Source organism: Centruroides vittatus, unplaced genomic scaffold (genome assembly GCF_030686945.1).
Source record: "Centruroides vittatus isolate TY-2023 unplaced genomic scaffold, ASM3068694v2 scaffold_1014, whole genome shotgun sequence".
Taxonomy (NCBI): Eukaryota; Metazoa; Arthropoda; class Arachnida; order Scorpiones; family Buthidae; genus Centruroides; species Centruroides vittatus.
In genome coordinates, this window is record NW_027122665.1 from 554,183 (window position 1) to 576,088 (window position 21,906).

At 34.6% G+C, this 21,906-nt stretch overlaps 2 protein-coding genes and 1 non-coding gene across 3 annotated transcripts in view; all 3 read left to right on the forward strand.

Annotated features, from left to right (window-relative positions):
• Positions 1-6,881, forward strand: part of jbug (filamin-type immunoglobulin domains fbug) — an 86,008-nt gene extending 79,127 nt beyond the window's left edge. Inside the window, 5 exon segments of the mRNA XM_067283595.1 lie at positions 201-305; positions 566-742; positions 1,607-1,756; positions 4,602-4,769; positions 4,973-6,881. Of these exon segments, the coding sequence (XP_067139696.1) occupies positions 201-305; positions 566-742; positions 1,607-1,756; positions 4,602-4,769; positions 4,973-5,280 (908 nt within the window). The 3' untranslated portion in view covers positions 5,281-6,881.
• Positions 6,882-14,616: 7,735 nt separating this feature from the next.
• On the forward strand, positions 14,617-17,364 carry LOC136986165 (ATP-dependent RNA helicase DDX19A-like). Its single transcript, XM_067283647.1, has 9 exons — positions 14,617-14,729; positions 15,060-15,152; positions 15,242-15,344; positions 15,457-15,571; positions 15,747-15,924; positions 16,082-16,319; positions 16,561-16,723; positions 16,809-17,000; positions 17,220-17,364. The coding sequence occupies exons 1-9, from the start codon at positions 14,617-14,619 to the stop codon at positions 17,282-17,284; spliced, it is 1,260 nt and encodes a 419-aa protein (XP_067139748.1). The 3' UTR covers positions 17,285-17,364.
• Positions 17,365-18,233: 869 nt separating this feature from the next.
• TRNAG-GCC (transfer RNA glycine (anticodon GCC)) lies at positions 18,234-18,304 on the forward strand. The gene has a single exon. It is a non-coding gene; the product is annotated as a tRNA-Gly (tRNA).
• Positions 18,305-21,906: the final 3,602 nt, after the last annotated feature.

Below are 21,906 nucleotides of genomic sequence, written 5' to 3' on the forward strand. Positions count from 1 at the left end.
AATAAATAAAGATCATAAAGAAATGAGGATGACTTTCCTCAATACAACAAGAATATAGCATTAAAAAAACTAATGTTCTGATTGAATGTCTTAAATTTGTAAATTTTGATTTGTTTCAAGACATTTGATCAGATTATTATTATTTTATTCTTTGCACGATCGAAGGAAAAATAAAATGAATGAATGAATGTTTTTTTTAGGATCTCCAGAAGTTAGTTTAAGTGGAGTGAAAGCAGACATTCCTATCAGATTAACATCACTAGGAAATAATGTTTATAAAGCATTCTATACACCTTCTATACCTGGTAATTAATTTAAATCCATTCTCTTCATTTATTTATATTTTCAATACAATGAATATGAAATTTTAATAAGAAAATTCTACGTAAAACTATTTTTTGTAATTTGAAAATGCTACTTTTCAGTAAAAATATACATAAAATTTGAGTAGAAATGCAGAAATATGTAGAATTAAAACTGAACAGATGATTTAACAGAGATGTTTATGTAATAATTTATCTCATTATATTTAAAAATGTTTTACATTTACCAAATAAAATTTCAGGAGCATATTTACTTAATGTAATGTGGTCAGAAAGACAAGTTAAAGGATGCCCTCTGAAAGTAACAGTAGTTGCTAATTGTGATGCCAGCAAAGTTGGCTGTTCCGGAGAAGGATTACGTGGAGGAACCGTCGGAAAAGAAATTAAAGCATTTATAGATACGAGAAGGGCCGGACCAGGTACATGCTTATAATTTTGTATATAGCTAAGTGGTTCTTAACCTTGGAATAATTTGTTCTGATAAGCCAACTTGGGTGACAGCAGGTTGATAGATGGTGACGAGCAAAGCTGTCTTTCAGCTGGAACATGCTGGTATGCCATAATGCAGATAGCATAAAAAGTATTGATAGCTAGTAAGAAAAATTTTATTTTTCTAGCAAGAAACCTCACTACATGTATGTGCCGATATTGTGATGGGCATAAAGGACACTTCTAAGTGACAGGCAGCTAGGTAAGCAAGCCAGAGTCTGTTTTATATGAAATGAAGTATGTCATTGGCTTGCTTACTTAGTTGCTTGCCACTTAAACCTAGCCAAAGTATATTACCTTCACACCACATTCATTACGTACTTCATTAACATGCTTTGGTTATGGAAACTTTTCTCCCAATTTTATCATTTTTGATAACATTAAGAAATGATAAATGGTAAAATTGTGAATTATCTCAGAGACAATGCCACTAATAGTTAGAGTCAAACGCGGTATTCATTTTTCATTGTAATGTTGCTTTTGCATGGAAACTCTTACCATGAATGCATTAAGTGTTGTATATTTCTGGAAACTGAAAAGAACCACTAAAAAGTGAAAATTTCTGAAAAGTGAATATGAGAATATTTATCATATTCCCTTATAAATGGACACAAGATTGCCAGTTTATTAATAAGCTCCAGGTTTACTTAAGCAGTGTCTAAGTTGTCTCCAATTATCAAGAAGGTTAAGAATCACTGACGTAGATAAATAGTTTTTGATATATTCTACTATTTTTATATAAATTTATCATGAAATAAAATTCAACCAACTTTAATGTTTATATTTCCCATTAGGTGAATTGACAGCGCATTGTATGGGTCCACACAAAGTTGCCTATTGTGAGCTTTACGATCATCGTGACGGCACTTTTACATTATATCTTAAACCTCAAGAAGGTGGTCGTCACATACTTACAGTAAAATATGGCGGAGAACACGTTTCAGGTAAAATGTTTTGTGTGTTAATATAGGTGAACCGAGAATAAGTCTTATTCGATATCTAATGATGTTTGGTAACAATTTTAATAGCAGTGTGCGAAACATGCTTTTGATCTTATGGACAATATTGGAATATGCCTTGATACATATCTATTCTGCCATGTACAATGCGTGCCCACGTTTTTGACTCAGACTTGCAGGAAAAAATATTTTGTTTTAACTGTTTTAATTCAAATTTTTATTTGAATATGTTTAGGTACTTGCACCCACCAACATGACTCTTTGTTTTTACTTTCTCAGCCAGTAGGACATTATAACTTCATTGGGGGTCCAGGTAAATTTGAATTAGGGGCTACCATGTACTGTATAGTATTGACTTTACCCTGATGTTTAGGGGATCCAGACATTTTTCTTCAGGGAAATATTTTCTTATTGAAGATTGATTTGGGGCCCCAGGCAATTGCTTTTTTTGTCCATAGGATAACACGCCACTGTTCCAGTTCCAAATACTTTCCCTTGTTATGTATACATAACAAGAGAAAGTATTAGAGTTGTGTCAAATTTGACCCTCAGAGTTTTTTGCAAATCTTTACATTTTGAGACCTGAACCCAAAAATGTACAGAAAAGAAAAGAAAAAAGAAAAAGAAAGCATAACAGCTGGGAAAGTAAAATTAAGAATGTTTAGAAATGCATTTAACTTATCGCTACAGAATATTTTGTCTTGTTTAGAAACGTTTGAAAGTAAATAACAAGACATATCTTGTTATTTACTTTCAAAATTAAAAAAACTAGAGAGGTTTATTTTTATTCTCACCATCTTACTTAAGGGTTAAAACTCTTATTTTCCTTTGTACACTTTTACATGAGTTAGAATATTCCAGCTTGTTGCCTTTACACAACACAAATGGTATGCCCCATTGACTAAAAGGAAAATGGCAGATGTGTATTCAATTTTCTTTAAACATGACCTCGCTACAGCCACTCTATGTAGTATATTCGAGCTTGTTGGCTTTTATTAAAAAATAACTTTTATTTTATTAATCGCAATAAATAAAATTATGTGTTGCGCCATCTGTTACGGAATTGTGTTATAAAAATTTTTTATATTATTAAATATTATAAAATGGCAAAGGCTTAATTTTTAAAATAGAGATAAATTTTATTTAAAAAAAAAAAATTAAATACCAACAACGAGTAAAATCTTTATTAATTTACCTTCGAACCCACTCTAGATATAACACGTGGCCAGAGCCGCCCCTAGGGCCAGGCAACTGGGGCAACCGCTTTGGGCTCCACACTTAGGAGGATGCAGCATAATAATGTTTTATAATTAAAATGTAAATTTTCTTTTTTTTTTCTAATACTTAGTTTATATTTAGAAAGGGCCCCGCAATTTCAGATTTGCCCCGGGTCCACAAAAGCTAGGGGTGGCCCTGCACGTGACCATCCTCTATCTCCCCATCCTGTCAACCTTTTTACCCACCAAAATTTAATAGCCCCTTATACACAAACTACTGTGCCAAAGTTCCTTTCTTAATCTTGACCTGGGCTGTGTTCAGTAACACAGAATTCTAAGTCTAGTTAAGCTGGAATGTTCAATTCATTTCTAACTACCTCTTGATTCCTCCCACCACTAGAATTCTAGCTAGTTCAGTCAGCTTCTTTTATCTATTCTTAGCTCTGCCCACTAAGCCACTCAGAATTCTAACTTAGGTATTCTGTGTTACTGAACACAGCCCTGGTCCTCAGATATTTAAGATGTCTACACACACACACACACACACACACAATTATTTGCCGGTGTCTAAGGTCATCTACAACATAATGAACAAAAGGTTTGTTTGTGTTAATGTACTTTTGTTATCCAGAATGATGCATATAGTGCACAATTTGTACACATCCTAATTGTGCATTTCTACATGAGTCTTTTACTTATTGGCATGTTTTCTTTGTCTATTTTTGATGAGAAAATGCAACACTTTTTCCATTTCCCACAATTATTAGCTACTTATTACCTTTTAGAAGGATTTTAACTTCAACAATGTGGATCCATAACGTGACAAAGGTCAAAATGTAGTTTTTCATCGTAAATATTTTTGAATTGAAACCGAAATGTTCATAAACAAACTATAACTATAATAAAAACATAACAACAATACTTATATTCTGCAAAAGAAAAAAAAACACTGCCCGAAAATATCAACAACGTACTGAATAAGATATGGATCAGATTGACCTGAGCCCACCATAACAAACAGTTATATGGCTGAGCATAAAGACCTTCAAGACTTGGCACGTACTCAGATTATGAAAATATTGGTATATTGAGGGTTAAGTACTACACATACCAATTTAAACTCTGATCTGACCTTCTTTATAATAATTTAATACGATCTACAAAATAGCTAGATTCGAGATGAAAAAAATCTAGCTTTATATCACTTATCTAATTACCTAAATGTCAAATCTAGGAACAAACGCAACAATCCAGATTTAGATGAGAAAAATATATTCTAAAGTAACAATCCTGCCCCCAAACGTGGTACTCACTTATTGGATATTTTGACTTAAAATAAAATGGATATTTTGAGTCAAAATAAAATGGCGATCGATAGTACCCGTCATTGCCATCAAGAGCGCTGTAACCATGGTCACAGCCACTCTATGCAGAAAACCAGAGGGTCAAATTTGACACGATTACAATACTTTCCCGTGTTATATAAATGACAAGCCAGGAAAGCAAAAGGAAAAACATCTGCACCACCATTAAGATTTGTTCTAATATTTAAATATAATCATGGAATTTTATTTCTTAACATCTGTATATCTTACAATTTTTTTTCTATTCAGGAAGTCCATTCACTCTGCGAATTGCTGGTGCTCCAGACGCTTCTAAAGTAAGAGTTTACGGACCCGGAATCGAACCCGGAGTTCTAGCCATATATCAAAGTCGATTCATATGCGACACTCGAGGTGCAGGAGCCGGACAACTAACGGTCCGTATTAGGGGTCCAAAAGGTAATACTTTAATTTTATACTCCTTAATATTCCAAAAACCCATCAGAACACTAGAGAGAGACGTCTTAGTACATAAAAAATAGTAATCGATGAAGAGCACGTGTATAAAAAAATTGCCATTCTGTTTAGGTGTACTATAATAATAACATGCTAATGCGAGGTCTCGCTTACGGCAATTAATATCTCGGGAATTTTCATTTTAGGTGCTTTCAGGGTGGAAATGCAGCGAGAAAGTCAGAAGGACCGAACCATTTTATGTAAATACGATCCGACCGAACCGGGAGATTACAGGATCGAAGTGAAGTGGTCCGGGGAGCACGTTCCCGGATCTCCTTTTATGGTCATGATCTTCGACACGCAAGAGGAGTTAAATCACTACTTGCAAGGACAGTACCATTCCCCTCCCTCCAATTCCGGGGCCTTACCTCCGTCCGACTATTTCGGTTCTGGTTTAACCTACGGAACCAGTTTCGGACAGATGTCGTGGAGAGGTTCCACGGCCGAACTGTGAATCACAATTGCTCACTCCGCGTGTTTATCAGCTGAAAAAAACACAATTAATTAATAATCTAATCGGGTCGCGACTGGTTAACGTCTGATACCCACAAAAATTCACCCAATATTTAAATTTTTTTAAAAATAATTTATTTATCGGAGAGTATTTTAATCGTTTGGACCGGATCTTATCAATTAACACGAAAATATCTTAATTTTTCTAGTTTTTCTGTACTTAACCATGTAAAAATTTGAATTTTCTTGCCACTGACTAATCAGACTTGTATAAATTTGGAATTTCGTGTAAATCTTCCAAAACTTCGGAAAAAATCTACAGACAATACGGCATTGGCCAAGCGGTTTTCTCATTCTTTTGAACCTTCTGGCACTAAACACAAGAAAGCAATCGGTATCCTAATTTGGTCTTTAAAAGCACGAGACACCAGCCACTTTTTCTGTATTAAATACACGGGAATGTCTTTAAATAGAATATTTTCTGCTAAATCCATCCACAAACTGCCAAACAATAGAATAATCGTTAATTAATCTTTACGCTATTATTTTACGGAAATTTACAGACCGTCTCAAAGACGGGACGATTGCGGTGTTTTCAAAAGAATTTCAAATTGTCCAATCGATTTTCGTGTCTTCGCACCAGTAACCAAAATGCCGGGTGTTAACTCGATATCTACGGGAAAACAAGCGGCTATACGTTATAAAACTAACGAATTTTATAAATATGAATGGATTCAATAAAGAAAAGTCATTTGTTTACGTCACAATTAGCGATTCAGTATAATAACTGTTTCAGACAGGCGTTACAACTTTCCATCTGTTCCAGTCTTCGGCCATTTTTTCCAACTCCTACCTTGTTACAAAATGGCTGCGTTCAGTAGACTCAACAGTTTCAACTGAGCGAATATAATTATATTTATATTAAAGTTATATAAAACTGTATTCATTTTAAGTTTTATTTTGCATATTTCTGTTTTCGGTTGATGATGATTATTTTTTAAATGCATTAATACTGTAATTCATTACTTCATACAAGTAAACAATATATGCTTCACGTGCTACGTGAGCGCAGCCATCTTTGCCCGAATGTAGTGTAAAATGAAATTCGCTACTAAATGTGACGTCAAAACACCAAACTTGTTCCAAAACAGACCGAGCAGTTCCGGAACTGTTCATTCCGCTGAACGCAGCCATTTTGTTTAAACCCTGTTTGGCATAATCATTTGTGCCTCGTCGTCTATTGTTACACAATGTCTTATTTCCTCCAAAAATTTTTGCCCGGATATAACCTATCTGCGATAAAAAAACGTTTCTTCTGTTTGTTCTATTTACAATGCACTACAAATTTTCTCGAAGATAGGTTATATTTTCGAGAATTTTGCTGCCGAAAAGGCCGAAAGAAATTTGCAAACCGCCAGAATCCTTGCATGTACATTTTACAGACTTGCCACGATCTTAATTGTAAAAGTTTGTTTCGTAGAGAAATTTTTAATAGAAGAAATATATATTTTTATATTAATCGGGTTTATATATATATGTATATGTATGTATTTAAGATTAACCGTTTTAAAGTTTAAATAAATATTTTTACATTAAACTTTACACCGATTTGGAATGAATTATGAGAAAATAAAGTTTTTACACGTTCACTAAAGTTTCAAGGCATACCTTTGCTATATCATTTGTGAGGCCTTCAGGACGAAGAGGCGCCTAATGCGCCCCATTGGGTAATTCGCCATTACGAAATAAGACACGAAGATAAAGTATAAAAATTAATTAATTTCATATAAAAGTGTTCTACTGTTCGTTTAACTGTTCCATAATTTATTACATTACGTAAATAATAAAAATTACAAATTAAAAGACGAATATTGGCCTCTTGCTAGATTTGGATTTTCGATTAAATTTTGTTGGTTAAAGGTCGAGGGGAGACATAGTGGGTAGAACTTAATGAAGATTTCATCAGTTATTGCCATTTACAACATTTTCAAATACTTTCCTGTAACCATAACATTATACCTTCTTTGCCATTTCATAATAAATAATAAAAAGGTTTTATAACAAAATTTCCTAACAGATGGCGCCACGCGCAATTTTATTTATTATTATTAATGATATACAAGTTATTTTTTAAATAAAATCTCATTAAAGCAGGAAAATTATGCAACTGATTGATGGATTTTTAAAGTTTATTTATTTCTTGGCAGTAAGAAATTAATTAAATCTTTAAAAAAGCCGATTTTTATTATAGTTTAAAACAAAATCAGTTTTTCTGAAAAACTATATATATAAAAACAATGATTTTTACTATACAAGATGGTTTTAAAATAAGAAACGAAATAATTTAATAATGCCGGACACGTGTTATTTGGCTCTCAAAATATATTATTTGTTCTCGGGGAGTCAAAAAATGCGAACTCTTAGAAATAGACCTTTAACATTTATTTCAAAGTGCAAAAGGAATTATAATGCCGAGTGAGGAAACAGAAAATCCCTCCTTTCTAGCAATATGCAATTTTTTTGGCTTATGCTGGGAAAAATTACCTTGGTTGGAACTGAAAAAAATTTTTTAAGACATTATACAATCAAACAATGGTAAAAGGTCGACTTTGTAAAATGGTAAGGTTTATGATGGTTTTGACGAACAGTAATGCAGGAGAGGCTATGCAATGCTGTATGGTAAAAAGAAAAAATATTCAGTATGGTGAGAAAAAGACAATGTACCTTAACAAAAGAAGTATTAACATAGCAAAACGTCGTACAAAGGCAATCATCGTGCAATATCAATATTCGTGACGCATCAAGATGGAACACATCATAAATCTCGGTATAGATCAGGAGTGTCCAACGTTTTTGTTTCTCTGGGCCACATTAGAAGTCGTGGAGTATACTTGTGGCCCAATCCTTAAATATACTTGTATATTTAAGGATTAACATGTCTAGATTATAGTAATAAGTATTAAAACTTTATCACGAAAAAGGATATTTTAGAAAATTACTTCTACAGACACTTTCAATTTTTACTTAGAAATACTGTAGATAAATTCATTTATTTTAAAGGAGACAAACAAAAATTTATTTGAAAAAAACAAATATTTGTTTTATTTGGGTCTCTAATTAATAAAAAACGACGAAACACCATTTTAAAGTGCATTTTTATTCAACTAATATATTTTTATATATGTTTTTAAAACTCTTTCCGCCCTGTGGGCACTAAGAGGGCCTCTTTTAGTAGGCCCATTATGGGTTCGGCCAGGCCCACAATGGGGCGACCGGGTGGTGAGGGACGGGGCCCGACATATCCGAACGGATCACCCCCCGAAAAATTCCTGGGGATTATTCGACCCGTTCGGATTCGATCCCGGGTCCCCCAGAGCGGTAGGCTGCTACCTTTACCGCTCAGGCCATCCGGCCGTCTATTAACTAATATATTTATAAATAATATGTAACCCAGGAAGTATCCAATGCGCCAAATGATATTGTTTTTACGCCAAACTAAAAAAAAGATAGCCAAATTTTGCAACGCTGGAAGGAATACTAAATAAAGCTGGAGTTGGAACTCAAAAGATTATAGGCCCAAATGCGGGGAAAGGAGAGAAAAAACAAAAGATGAAATGAAAAAGGTTGGAAAATTAAGGGTCAATATTTGCATAACGGAAGATCTATTTAACCTTTCTCACTACTTTTTATCTTTTGGCCTTTCTCTCCTTTCACCGAATTGGGTCTATAATCCTTTGAGTTACGACTCTAGCTTTATTTAGTATTCTTTCCTCATTCGCACATTTCCAAGTATTTGAAAACATTTCCTTTCCACTCAAATATAAAATATTTATAAAGGGTTACGGCTTTGCGAAACTTCTTTTTTGAGTTTATGCCGTTAAAATGAATAAATAAAAATAAAATTTCAAAAATTTGTCGGTTTTGTTTACGCATTTATTGAGCCGCGGGTTGGGCACCCCTGGTATATATTTACGGTATATACAGTAAAATATACCGGAAAATACCTAAACGTAAATCTAAATACGTTATGATGTTTTCTGTCTTTAAGCAGCGACGTCACATATTCAATTGCTATAATGAATTTTTCTCGTCATTTGCGGAAACGAATTGAATTTCGGGAACTTTTCTATAAAATTAGATGTAACAGGACCATAAAAGAGTATGTAAATAAACCCAAAATGAATGATAATTTTATGGAGAACTCGAAATTCTACTACAAATTTCCAAACAAACTCGTTTATAAATAGTACAACACCGCAACAAACAAAAGTTACATTTTGTTTATAAGATTCAAAGTTTCTGATCAGAGAAAATGTAATTTTGAATAATTAGATCAATTTTTTGCCATTACACGAACGAAAACATTTTCTAATTACCAATATAATAAATAATGTGAATAACCTATATCGTATCTCCGTTTTTAACGAAAACTACAGTGATTTGCCTAATACGAAAAAAAAGATACGAGCTTAACACGGATAAACACTAAATCCAAAATCTCCATTATTGTAACTCTTTAATCAATCCTATCTTAACGCTAACATGTCCATAATTAAACGTGTATAATTCTCATCAATCCCTTTTCGTCCCGAGTTCTCGGGAATCTCGAAGGCATCCCATATTAGTAATTTATGTACAGGCTTAACTATATATATTTTGACTATTTTTTCTTTCTTTTTACGAAAGCTTCCAAAAATGTTTAAAAATGAACACAAACTGTCTAATCGATTTAAAGTCTAAAATCGTGAAATATAAATATTAACCCCGGAAATCCCGCAAATTTCTTAAAAGTTCACTTTATTCTTATTTTGTGTTAAGGTTGAAAACATTTTGCAAATAGAAAGTACAATTAAATCATATACTGTCAGAATACATTTGTATTCATTAATTTTAAACCTACTTATTAGTTTTTTTTTTCATTTTTCCGCTTGTGTGTGGCAGGACTCTGAAAATTCTTTATTTGTCGGAAACTGTAATAATTGCGCTTACGCTGTCTTAATTTTTAACCATGCCCGGTAGCTTTTATAACAGCGTAACGCCAAGTTGTGCAAATTGGGCCAGGATACAAACGACTACGGAGTCTGCGAGTATGAAGTTTTCCTCATAAACCGGATTATTAAAGACAAACGGACTGCCGAATTATCGGGCTATAAGCTCGATGTTTCTATTCAAGCAGCCGAGGTAGACAGATCGAGAATACTAGAGAGCAGTAACACAATCTGAAAAAACACAACATCCGTCTTCTCTTAAATGCATTAAAAACGATTCCACCCACATCGATTGAATCGGCAAGGGAATTCTTGGTAGCAAGATTTTTCATTAGAACTACATCGTGTGATTGGAGAATTGACCATCTTTGCTTTTTAAAATCTTATAAAAATTTACAATAATATTTCGTATTATGTTTTATTTAAAAAACGAAAATTACAGTAGAGCGTCGATAAGTGGAACCAATTGGGAACTGGGGTCCTTCCAGTTAATGATTTGTTCCAGTTTCCGACTTTGTACGAAAAAATACATTAACCTGTCCGATGTTCAAATTTTTCTCCGTTACGTATCGCTTCCTGTTGAATTTTTCTCCGTTGCGTGTCGCTTCCTGTTGAATTTTTCTCCGTTGCGTGTCGCTTCCTGTTGAATTTTCGTCGATTTTAAGCCTAACGAAAATTTTTATAATAATCATCGAGGCTATCGTATCGTTAAAAATTATTTCTGCATTTTGTACAAACAAAATAAATATATTAAAGAATATAAAAAACATGAAAATTATACTTTAGAAGTAAATTTAGTATCAAAAACATTCGATTCAGCACGACACAGTCCGACTGAAAATCGTTCCACTTTCCGGCCATTCCACTTACCGACGTTCCACTTATCGACGCTCTACTGTACCTTTTAAGTTAGAAGTTTGATCAAAGTTCAATTTTTTTTCAAATTTTCAACTCAATTCAAAGCATTTTGTTGTATGCAGTTTCTAGCAAACTTTTTTCCATATGTGAAAATGTATACGTAATTCATAGGAAATTTTTAATGTATATCTTACACGGCATTATTAATATGATTTTGGAGGTTGCGGAACGTTTTAAATTACTTTAAAAAATTAAAAATAATCATATCACTTGATTTCGTGATATTTTGTATATCTTGAAAATAATTAATCGTATCCCGGGACAAGCAAAATACCGGGAAATGAGAAACAAACTCGATTCTATGACAAAAAATAGAAAGTAAAATTTACCGAGTGTGATCTAAAAGAATTAAGTTTACTTCAGCACTTTCACTTTTCAGGATCTATTGTATATAAGAGTGAAAGTATGCCGAATGGTCAAAATATGACCCGCCAAATTTTTTTTTTATATTTTTCGTGTCATGGAACCTCGTAACGTCGCTACATGCAAAAAATTCGTGTATGTGTGAGTAGGAGAGAACGATTTTGTTCATTCACTTTAAAGCATAAAAGGTCCTGTTCAAAATTTGTGAAATTTGGCAGCGAGGTCTGTGTATTAGGTGAATTAATGCTGTTAAATTTTAGTGGTTAAAGGTCGACGGGTGGGCAGATATAGTGGTGTTGTTCGTCGTATCTCGAATGGGCTCCGGCTTAATAAAGGTTTTACTAATTATTAGCATTTATTTTATTTTATTTTTTGTCAAACTTCGAAACAGCTTTCTCCCATTTTATAATAATGAAAAGTACTAAAAGATTTTTAAAAACAAATATATTTTATTACGCATACGTAGAATATTATTACAATGAAAGGGTTGTCACACACGGGAAACAATTAATGTTTTATGTATCTTTTAAAATGCACTTCGACAACGGTGTTTATAGACCTGGTCAGTTAAGTGAGCATCTGTCAAATATAAGGAAAAAAAATTGTCCTAAAGAATTTATTACAAGAGTCGGGCTACCGGTGGCCGAGCGGTTCCGTTCCCCGAAAACACCGGGAGTTGGGTCGTGGATTCGCCAAGACGAGCTGGTCACGCGGAGTTTTCCGGGTTTTTCCCACCTCTGTAAAGCCCGAATAGGGGCCAGTTACCCTTAAAAAGATTTCCCGGAAGGCATCCCCCTAGGCAGATCGCCAAGTGTCGCGTTGCCGCAACTGAACAACCGAAGAAACATATTACAAAACGATAAAATGATAAAACTATTAACAATCAAATATTTAAAAAACCGTGTCGACAACTTTACAATTGCGCTGTAAACATCTCGACGATATATTACGTCACACGGGGGGTTATATAAAAGGGGTGTTGTTGTCAAAGAGCTTTGTGGATATTTTACTTCTCGTACTTCACCGAACCCTAACTACTTCTTTCGAAGGATCATACATGTTGACCTTCCCCATTTCGAGTAGTGTATTGAACTTTAATACTTGCACGAACGTGCAGAATATACCTCAGTATCACCATTTTAGTCGCTCCATGCGCAAGTTTTTCAGCTTATAGATTATTACCGTTTCAAATTCGCTTATACCGTAGTAACCCCACGAACTGCACTGACCACACGTACTCGGTCGTTCGATTGGTTCTCTATAATGAAGAGGTTAATGGCTTATTGTTAAATGGTAAAAGTTTTAAATGTAGTTAATGCAACTCGTTGCTGGATTTTTATAAAGTTCATTGGTTTCATGTGTAACAATATTTAAACTGAAGAAAGAGCTAAAGTTCGTAATAATTGTAGTATTTAAATTATAGCGTTTTGCGATAACCAAAGCTTAATAAGTGTTTTAGATGTTTGCTTGCTAATGTAATAAGTCCTGACGTATTGTTTACGACTCTTTTGTTGTTGTAAAAACAAATATGTTAAATAATATTAGAATTATACGCTCCGGCTGAATTAACGGATTGCCAAAGAATTGTTGTATTGTGAGAAAGACAATACTATTTTCTATATTTTCGCCAATTGTAACTTCGTGCCCTACCCCGAGTCGAAAAAGATTTCCGGAAAATACATTCCAGGAAACCACGTGCCATTCCAGAAATTTCTCATTTTAATGGCGGGTCGAAGGCAACCGTATCCCACCTGTTAACAAGTGAGATAAGTAGATTTAGCCGCAAGGGGCTTACGAATAGAAGAAAAGAATGCATTTTAAAACAAATAAAAATATTCTTGATTCGTGAGTGTCTGTAAAGGAAGCAATTTACTTTCACCTCATAAATACAGATCAATATCTAGGAACAGAAACTCCTCGGATACTTTAATAACATATTTTTTTGAATTCATAATACATTCTATGTAATGTATACAGAATATCTCTGTGATATTTTAAGGCTTTTAAGTGTAATAATAATTTCAATCACATTAATTACGTTAAATTTGGAGAATAAAACTCGTTTTCGTCAAAATTTCATTCGATATTCATTAGTTAATTTCTAACTTTCCTCTGTATAGAGCTTGATTCAAAGCTGAAGATATTCGCGTATACCGCTTCACCCTACGAAGGTTATAGATCAATTAAGGCCTCGTGCTTTTAAGCATATTATTATTTAATGGAAAAGAAAAGGCCATTTATTTATGGCTAGGCTTAAAGACAATGCTACTTGTGCGTATTTTCACGCTCCAGGTGTTTTGCTTAGTTGGGGGTCTTAGTTCGTTTAACTAATTAACGTATGCGAGACACACTTTTGCACACGGCACCGAAAGGCTTTGTTCGAGCCCCTACAATAACTTTTTGACGCCAGGTGACATTGTCTGTCTTTCGAGAGAGTGACGTTGGTCAGTTGGGAGCGAGAATCTACGGAGTTCACTTCGATAGTTGTCTGTGATTGAAGAAGTTCTTTAAAATATCTTTTAATCTGTTATTTGGAAGCTAAATATGGATGGAAAGATGGCAGGTTGCGGTCTACGGACAGAAGATCGAGAGAAAAGTCTATCGCAGAAGGTAAGCGGTTAAACCAAACATAGATGCTTCCTGTATGATGTGTACTTTAAAAAAGTCCAACTTAGAGTCAAATCGAACAAAATCCTTCCTTAATTTTAATAATGAAGAGATGAGAGTTTAAATACTTTTTAATTATATTTTACAGATTGAAAGTATAAAGATCGAATCTGCAAATGACTTGGCACCCGCGGTGAAGATTGCAGCAAACGTTTTTCCTGAAAATTCTATTGTTAATGGCGAACCCGACGAAGCTGGTACGATGAATTTTGTTGTTATCGCTTAAAAATTAGCAACGAAGTGATTTAAATCCATTAAATTTCTTTGTTTTTTCTAAATTCTAGCAATTTTTCACATATTAATGCTAAAGCGATTAACCGTATTACACGAATATTATTCTATTGAAGAAATTGAATATTTTTCTTACGTTTTTAGAAATTTCCCTTGCCGAAACATCGTTAATGAGAAAATTTTTACATACGAAACTTGTTCGTACCTCTCAAAACTTGGAAGTCGAGAGAAAGAACCCAAATTCTCCTTTATTTTCCGTCAAATCTTTCGAAGAATTAAACTTGTAAGTGTAATTTTCAACACTTTAAAATAAATATTATGTATCGGGCATATATTTAAGTGAAAAGTGTTATTCCTTATAGTATTAATTGACGTGGCTATAAATTTATGTTCAAAACGGTATAATTTTAGATGAGTTTTTCAATTCTTTATTGGATATTTCTGTAAATACGCGAAGGAAATGACTTTAAAGCGTAAACGGAATGCAGTAAACAATTAGAAATTTTGACTGTAAATTGTACATAATATCTCATCAATTGTTACTTTTACAATTATTTTGTTATATTTTAGTAACGTGATAATACAAATTACACATTTCTATTCGCATGTGCAGGCGTCCAGAACTTCTGAGAGGTGTTTACGAAATGGGATTCAATGCGCCATCTAAAATACAAGAAACAACAGTTCCGACGTTACTGGCGGATCCGTAAGTACATTTACTTTTCTACTTTATTTATAAATGTGCAGTCTGTAATTATAAAGTACGTAATTTCGATAATTTTTGTCATAAAACAGACCTCAAAATCTGATTGCTCAGTCTCAGAGTGGTACTGGAAAAACTGCCGCTTTTTTGCTGGCCGGTTTGAACAGAGTGGATCCACATAAGAGATTTCCACAGGTAATTTATGTTAATTTTATTTAATATAAGAAACTTGTCAAAGAATTAAATTTGGAAAGCAAATAGAAACTTTTAGAATTTGTAAATTGAATTCATTTTATTTCGAATTCAGTTATTAATTCTGTCGCCAACCTACGAGTTAGCAGAACAGACCGGATGTGTTGCAAAGCAAATGACAAAGTTCTGTCCGAAAATTGGAATTCGTCTTGGAGTAAAAGGACAAACACGTAAGTCTTGTTTTAAAATATTATCGTCTTTCTGTCCGAGTAACGATCCATCCGACAGCCTCTTACTCACCAATATTCCTGCTTCACTGATGAGTATTGGGCAACGAGGAGGGCCACTGGAACCTTTACATTTACGAAAGTAATCGTGAAATAATCGCTTATTTTTTGCCTTTAGTGGGCAGAGGTGAAAAGATATCGGAGCAAGTTATTATTGGAACCCCCGGCAAAATGTTAGATTGGAGCAGGAGATTCAAATTGTTCGACCCGAAGAAAATTAAGGTGTTTGTACTGGATGAAGCCGATATCATGATCGCCACCCACGGCTATCACGATCAATCGATCCGAATTCACAAGTAAGTTAGCCTTTTTTTAATGAAATCCCCTGTAAAATTAAAAAGAGAGTCTTCGCCTCTTACCTAGGACATTAGCGAGACATTAAGTTATTTTTAGCTTTTTAAATACGGCCTGCGAGTGGTCGATGAAAGAATTAATGGCTTGTGTCTTTAACAGTCAACTTTCACCCGAGTGCCAGGTGATGATGTTTTCTGCCACTTACACCGAAGAAATCGTGGCTTTTGCCGAATTGATTGTGCCTAATGCAGTTGTTTTACGGCTGAAGAAAGAAGACGAGAGCCTGAACAACATCAAACAGTATTACGTGCTTTGCCGAAATATCGAGGAGAAATTTAATGCGTTAGCGAATATTTACGGAGTTTTATCCATTGGCCAGGCAATTATATTTTGCCAGGTAAGTTTTGTTTATTCGTGTATATTGTAAACTAGTAATCGCGAATTAATTAATTATGGAAAATTAGACGGAAATTAAACTTGTATTTAAAATGTTTTTGTAAGGAATTGTTAATACGCCGTTGAATATCATTTATATTTAAGGCAAAAGTTTGCGTAACGAGCAGAGAAATGAGAAAATACTCATTAGATATTTCATTTCCTATAATAAAAAGTTGAAATATTTTAAATTAATATTGCAGACGAGACGAGCCGCTGCTTGGCTGTCCGAAAAGATGAGAAAAGAGGGACACGCAGTTGGCCTTTTATCCGGCGATTTGTCCATCGAGCAACGAATTGCTGTCATCGAGATGTTTAGAGATGCAAAAGTGAAGGTCCTCATTACGACCAACGTTTGTGCGAGAGGTATGCGAGTTCTTATTATTGTTAAATTAATGGAAATTGCATTCACTTGGACATAATATTAATAAGATGCAATTTTTTTCCATAGGTATCGATATCGAACAAGTTACTTTAGTGGTAAACTTTGATTTGCCCGTCGATCAGCATGGTCACGTGGATTGCCAGACCTACCTTCATCGAATTGGGCGTACGGGCAGGTTCGGAAAACCTGGAATTGCCATAAACATGATAGATGGAAAAAGAACAATGGACATGTTAGAAAAAATTGAAGATTACTTCAGTAAGTTTTCGTGTTTTCTTTAACACGTAAATGTGTGCAGAAAAACAAATGTTTTAATTGTTATTCTGCACACTCAAAAATATTTTTTATTTCTCGACTTTTGTTAAATTAATTTAAACAAATACTATAGTAAATTTTTGTATTTTTGTTTAGTAGTTAGACGATTTTTAAGTTTGAACACGAACGAAAATTTTAAACGTTGCGAATTTTCTGTTTCAGAGCGCAAGATCACCCTATTGGATGCCGAAGACGTGGACCAAATCGAAAAACTCGAACAGGATTGAGTCCTCGGGTACGACTTGAGCCGTAAAATTTTGCATATTTTGTCAACTTTGTAAAAGGAATATCGTTTAAAAACAATAGAAATTTCCACGTATGGAATAGAGCCGTGTAAAATAGACACGAAGGATGATCCCGAAGCTTTTTATATTAAGTGCATTTTTGTAAATTTCGAGCAACCTCGAGTTGGCATTTTATACACATAAGCACATTTTACGGATTCTTCTGAAATCATATTTCCATGTTTGATGTGACGAAAGCGTGCAGAGTTTTAATTTGTATGTGATTACCAGTAAACAAATAATCTAAAATAATCAACGTTATTGTTCTAATACACTTTCCGGTGAGAAGGTCGCCTTACAGATGCTGTATAGTGTTTTTTACTGGCAAAAAAACTGATGTTTAGTTGTAAATAAAATTATTGACTTTGATGACAAATGTGGCTTAAGTTTTCTTAATTTTTTTCAATATTTATTTAGTGCAAAACAGAATAAGGCGCAACTTTCGAACACCTGCATCTAAATCAGTAATTGTGGATCTTTAAATTTCTAAATACTTTTCAACCTAATAACAGTTATTTCCATAACAACACTTAACCTATTACGCAATTTAAGTGCAATTTCTAATTTATATCGCTTGTTCCGGTAACTTAATTTGTTTTTTTAATTTACTAATTTCAAAACGAAAATACCTAGACGTGAATCTAAATATACGTTATGATGTTTTCTGTCTTTAAGCAGCGACGTCACGTATGCATTTGCTAGTAAACGAGGTTGTCCGTTATGCATTATTGTGAAACACCCGTAAGTAATTCGAGCAGTGTTATATTAAAGTAATTTTAATTAACGTAAGCGGGAAGAAGACAGATCGTTTTTCCGTTGACGAGTGGAAAACCAGTTTGGAATACGGGTCGACGACATTATAAATGTATAAATAGAGGTGCCATTGCGTCCAGCATCGGTGGTTCAGTGGTAGAATGCTCGCCTGCCACGCGGGCGGCCCGGGTTCGATTCCCGGCCGTTGCATTTGTATTTTGCACAAGCAGAAGGGTCGAGAGATTGTTGGGAGGAACCCTGTACATAGTTAATCCTGCCTTTTTAATTATCTTAATGTTAATGGATTAATAATTTATTTATTTAAAGCAGTGATACTCAAACTTTTTCGATCCACTGCCCCCTTTGTTCCATAAAGTCCACCCAGCGCTTCCTAAAGCCCTGGTCACACTATGCGATTTCCAGCCGCGCAGGCGACTGCAACCGCAACAAGCGCGAGTCGCGCGCGTTTTCTCGTGGTCACACATTGTTCGTTGACGTTGCAACTCGGAACACGTGACCCTATAATAAACCAATAAAATTACGGTAGCTTGTTTTTGTCTACTTTCGTGAGTTTACCGACATTTTACGTTCTACTTCAGAGTATTTACGGAATTTTAGCCACTTTTCTTATTAAAATAACAAGCAGTTCCTTTTCTGGAATGAATAAAAGAAAAAAGGCGATAATTTTGTTAGAACTGGCGAGAATATACAAAGAGAAAAATAAGAAAAAACGTTCACTCTGGGTTAAAACTTGGCGAAATGAAAATCAACGGGCTAAACAATCGTGCTTTCACCAGCTGATGAATGAATTAAGGCTTTCGGATGCCGAAGGTTATAGGGGATATATCCGTATGAATATAATTTATACTTATATATAATTTAGGCGAAACGTTTCGTAGTTTGGCATACCAATTTAGAATGGCCCATAATTCGATATCAGTCATTATCCCAGAAGTTTTGGATGCTGTTTATCGATCTTATAAAACTGAATATTTGAGGGTGAGTGTTGTTTAGAGGAAAGATTAAATGATTTAATTCATTTATAATCGATATATTTTTTTTCTTTTATGTAAGCATTTATTTTATTCAACTGTATATTATTAAAAGTAATCAAACTTTTTAGAATAAATCTAACAATAACTTTTATAAATTCAGATTTATTTATATCAAATACAGCATTTAAATGTACTGAAACTGAGTTAATACAAATGTTATAATCAAGATATGTTGACAAATATACAACACATAGTATGACGTGGCACGAAGACGTTTTCTGATTGGATGCGCGTTTGCAACCGTCGCCAGTAGAACAAACTTTTTGTTTTTAGTTGTGGTTGCAGTCGCGCCGGTTTTCGAGGGGGGATTACTAGTCAACGGGAACAGCCGTCGCGGTTGCAGTCGCCCGCGCGGCTGGGAATCGCATAGTGTGACCAGGGCTTAACTCATTTTCTCTTGTGTGAGAAAGGATTGGAAATATTCTTAGGAAAACTTTTCTATTAATCTCACACTTTGTGCCCTTATCGTACATTGTTCTCAACATCTGGAAACCATTAAACGCAACGTTTCCTCTTATCTGTTTAACAGAGGAAAGGGAACAGCTGTCAGTGACCCCAGCTTTTGCCTTTGATCACTATTCAGTACCCTGCCTCCAGTGCCTCCCTAGATTTACTCACTGCCCACAAGGGGGCGTTATTGCCCACTTTGAGAAACGCTGATTTAAAGTAACAAATTTTAAGTAAAAATAAACTAATTTTTTAATAAAATTTTAACGAATTTCGGAAAAAGCATATTTTTCACCAGATATTTAGTTAATGTTTAATAAACTTGAAGTCTTTGCAGACATATAATTTGAAATTTTATATGAAAATAGAAATACAGTAGGACCTGTTTAAGGTGATCACCCTTGGAACCAAGATAAATGGTATGATTGATTAATACTTTGTAGCCTGAGGAAATTATTTCAGTTTTTAGAACATTTATTCAATGTAGAATGAATTTAGTTTCTCATGGTAGCTGTTGAAGCAATTTCTGATAATGGAAAATACTACGATACGTGGGATGTTGACCTTTTCTTGTCGACGCCACTAGGACATGTTTTGGACTGTTAGCCGCCTGCGTGCTACACATATTTGACCGCCCCTATCAGTGCTGATCGCGAGTAAGTTCAAAACCCAAGCCAACCCGTGAGAGCGTACTATCGATAGTTTCGTGTAGTTGACAGGGGGTTAAAAAATCCATTAAAATATTTGATATATATTAATTTTAATTTTATTCAAATCAAACCTCCCCGTTGATAATAGGCGCCTTTATGCGCCGCCATGAAATAGAAGCTGCAAACTAAAATGAAATATTTCTCATTTAGTATATGAATATGTGTATATAAAAATTTATTTAAATTAACAACGTTGGTGCGCACCTCTTTGTTTATTTAAATTGGGCTACAATTTGAAAAAATTTAAGACCTATAAATTCCCACTGTCGTCCGTCCGTATGCCTGTCCGAGTCGTTCCAAGCGAGACTTTGTCCGCCTCCCATCCATCTTTCCTATGTGTCATATGTTCGGCCCAAGTTTGGTTAGATTTGTTGAAATCCGGTCGTGTTTGAAATAATTGGCAATTAAGATCCTAAAACGCGTCGTGAACAAAACGGTGTTAATTTCTCACCGAAATAATATATTGTATAAGAGATATGGTACATTGTGGACCAACTAAAGACAATTTATGTGCAAGTGTCCTGCGTACAATAAGAAACTGTTTATATGGAAGTGTCGCTACTTGTTATACTTTCAACGCCTGGTATAATAAGGTGACGGCCGGATGTTTGAGCTGTTAAGACTTCAGTATATCGCTCTGACATCAAATTCGGGCTGTTGAAGAACTCGGGGCGGGGCGATCTGCACCTGGTGTGTCAAGACGGTCCGGCAGTCCAAATTGTGGATCTTCAGAAACCGACGATGGGTAAGACTATAACGGCCCTCCATAAACAAAACAAAACAAAGAATCACCAGCTGCCATATTGCAAGTGTAACGAAATATACGATGAGCACGAAGATCTTTAATTGATGATCTTAGGTAAGAGTTAGCAATACTGAAATACCAGAGAGATTTGTGCGCAGATAATTTCTTACCATAATAAATTTACAGAGATTTAGCAGAAAAATTCATCGCAAAGCGATTATTGATGCGAATGTGTAAATTCTATTTAACTGATGTATGATGTGTGATTACCAGAGCCCTTTCGGCCGCCAATTTAAAGCGTTTTAATCATTAAAATTGGCGTTTCCACTTCCCGGGACGAAAACCCAGGGGTTGGATTTGTGGGAAGCGAGTGTTCGGGTTGTTTCATTGTGTCGAATTACAGAGAACGAGGCGCTTGACGTGTAAGTGCGTGAGTGCGAGAATTCGAGTAAAAGTTAAACGATGTATATCTTCGTGTACAGTGATGTTGTGTCCGTGTGTGTGTGTGATCGAAGAACTTCTTCGGCACGTCTATAAACAGAAAAACAGTAAATTACGATACGAGAATAAAATGTGTAAAAAAATGAAACGAAAGAGTTCTTACCATCGGAGATTTCGGAAAATATTCACACGTCCACTCGGTCCTCTTAGTGGTAAAGTTGGGGAGGGAGAAGAATCTCCCTCCCAAATGTTCCTACAAAACACAAAGACGGTGAGAAAAGGAGAAATATGACGAATTTAGTCTCTGTAATCCAAATTATTATTGGTAGACCAATCTCACAGCAATCTCATTGGCAAATTGATTTTATTAATTGTTGTAAACGAGTTGTATAATGGTGCTAATAATGTAGTAAA

Excerpts from the sequence above, each read along its gene's own strand:
- LOC136986165 (XM_067283647.1), top strand. The coding sequence starts at position 14,617 with ATGAGAAAATTTTTACATACGAAACTTGTTCGTACCTCTCAAAACTTG. Across the intron at positions 15,153-15,241 it reads CCGACGTTACTGGCGGATCC|ACCTCAAAATCTGATTGCTC; the intron begins GTAAGTACATTT and ends GTCATAAAACAG. Across the intron at positions 15,572-15,746 it reads TGGAGTAAAAGGACAAACAC|TGGGCAGAGGTGAAAAGATA; the intron begins GTAAGTCTTGTT and ends TTTTGCCTTTAG.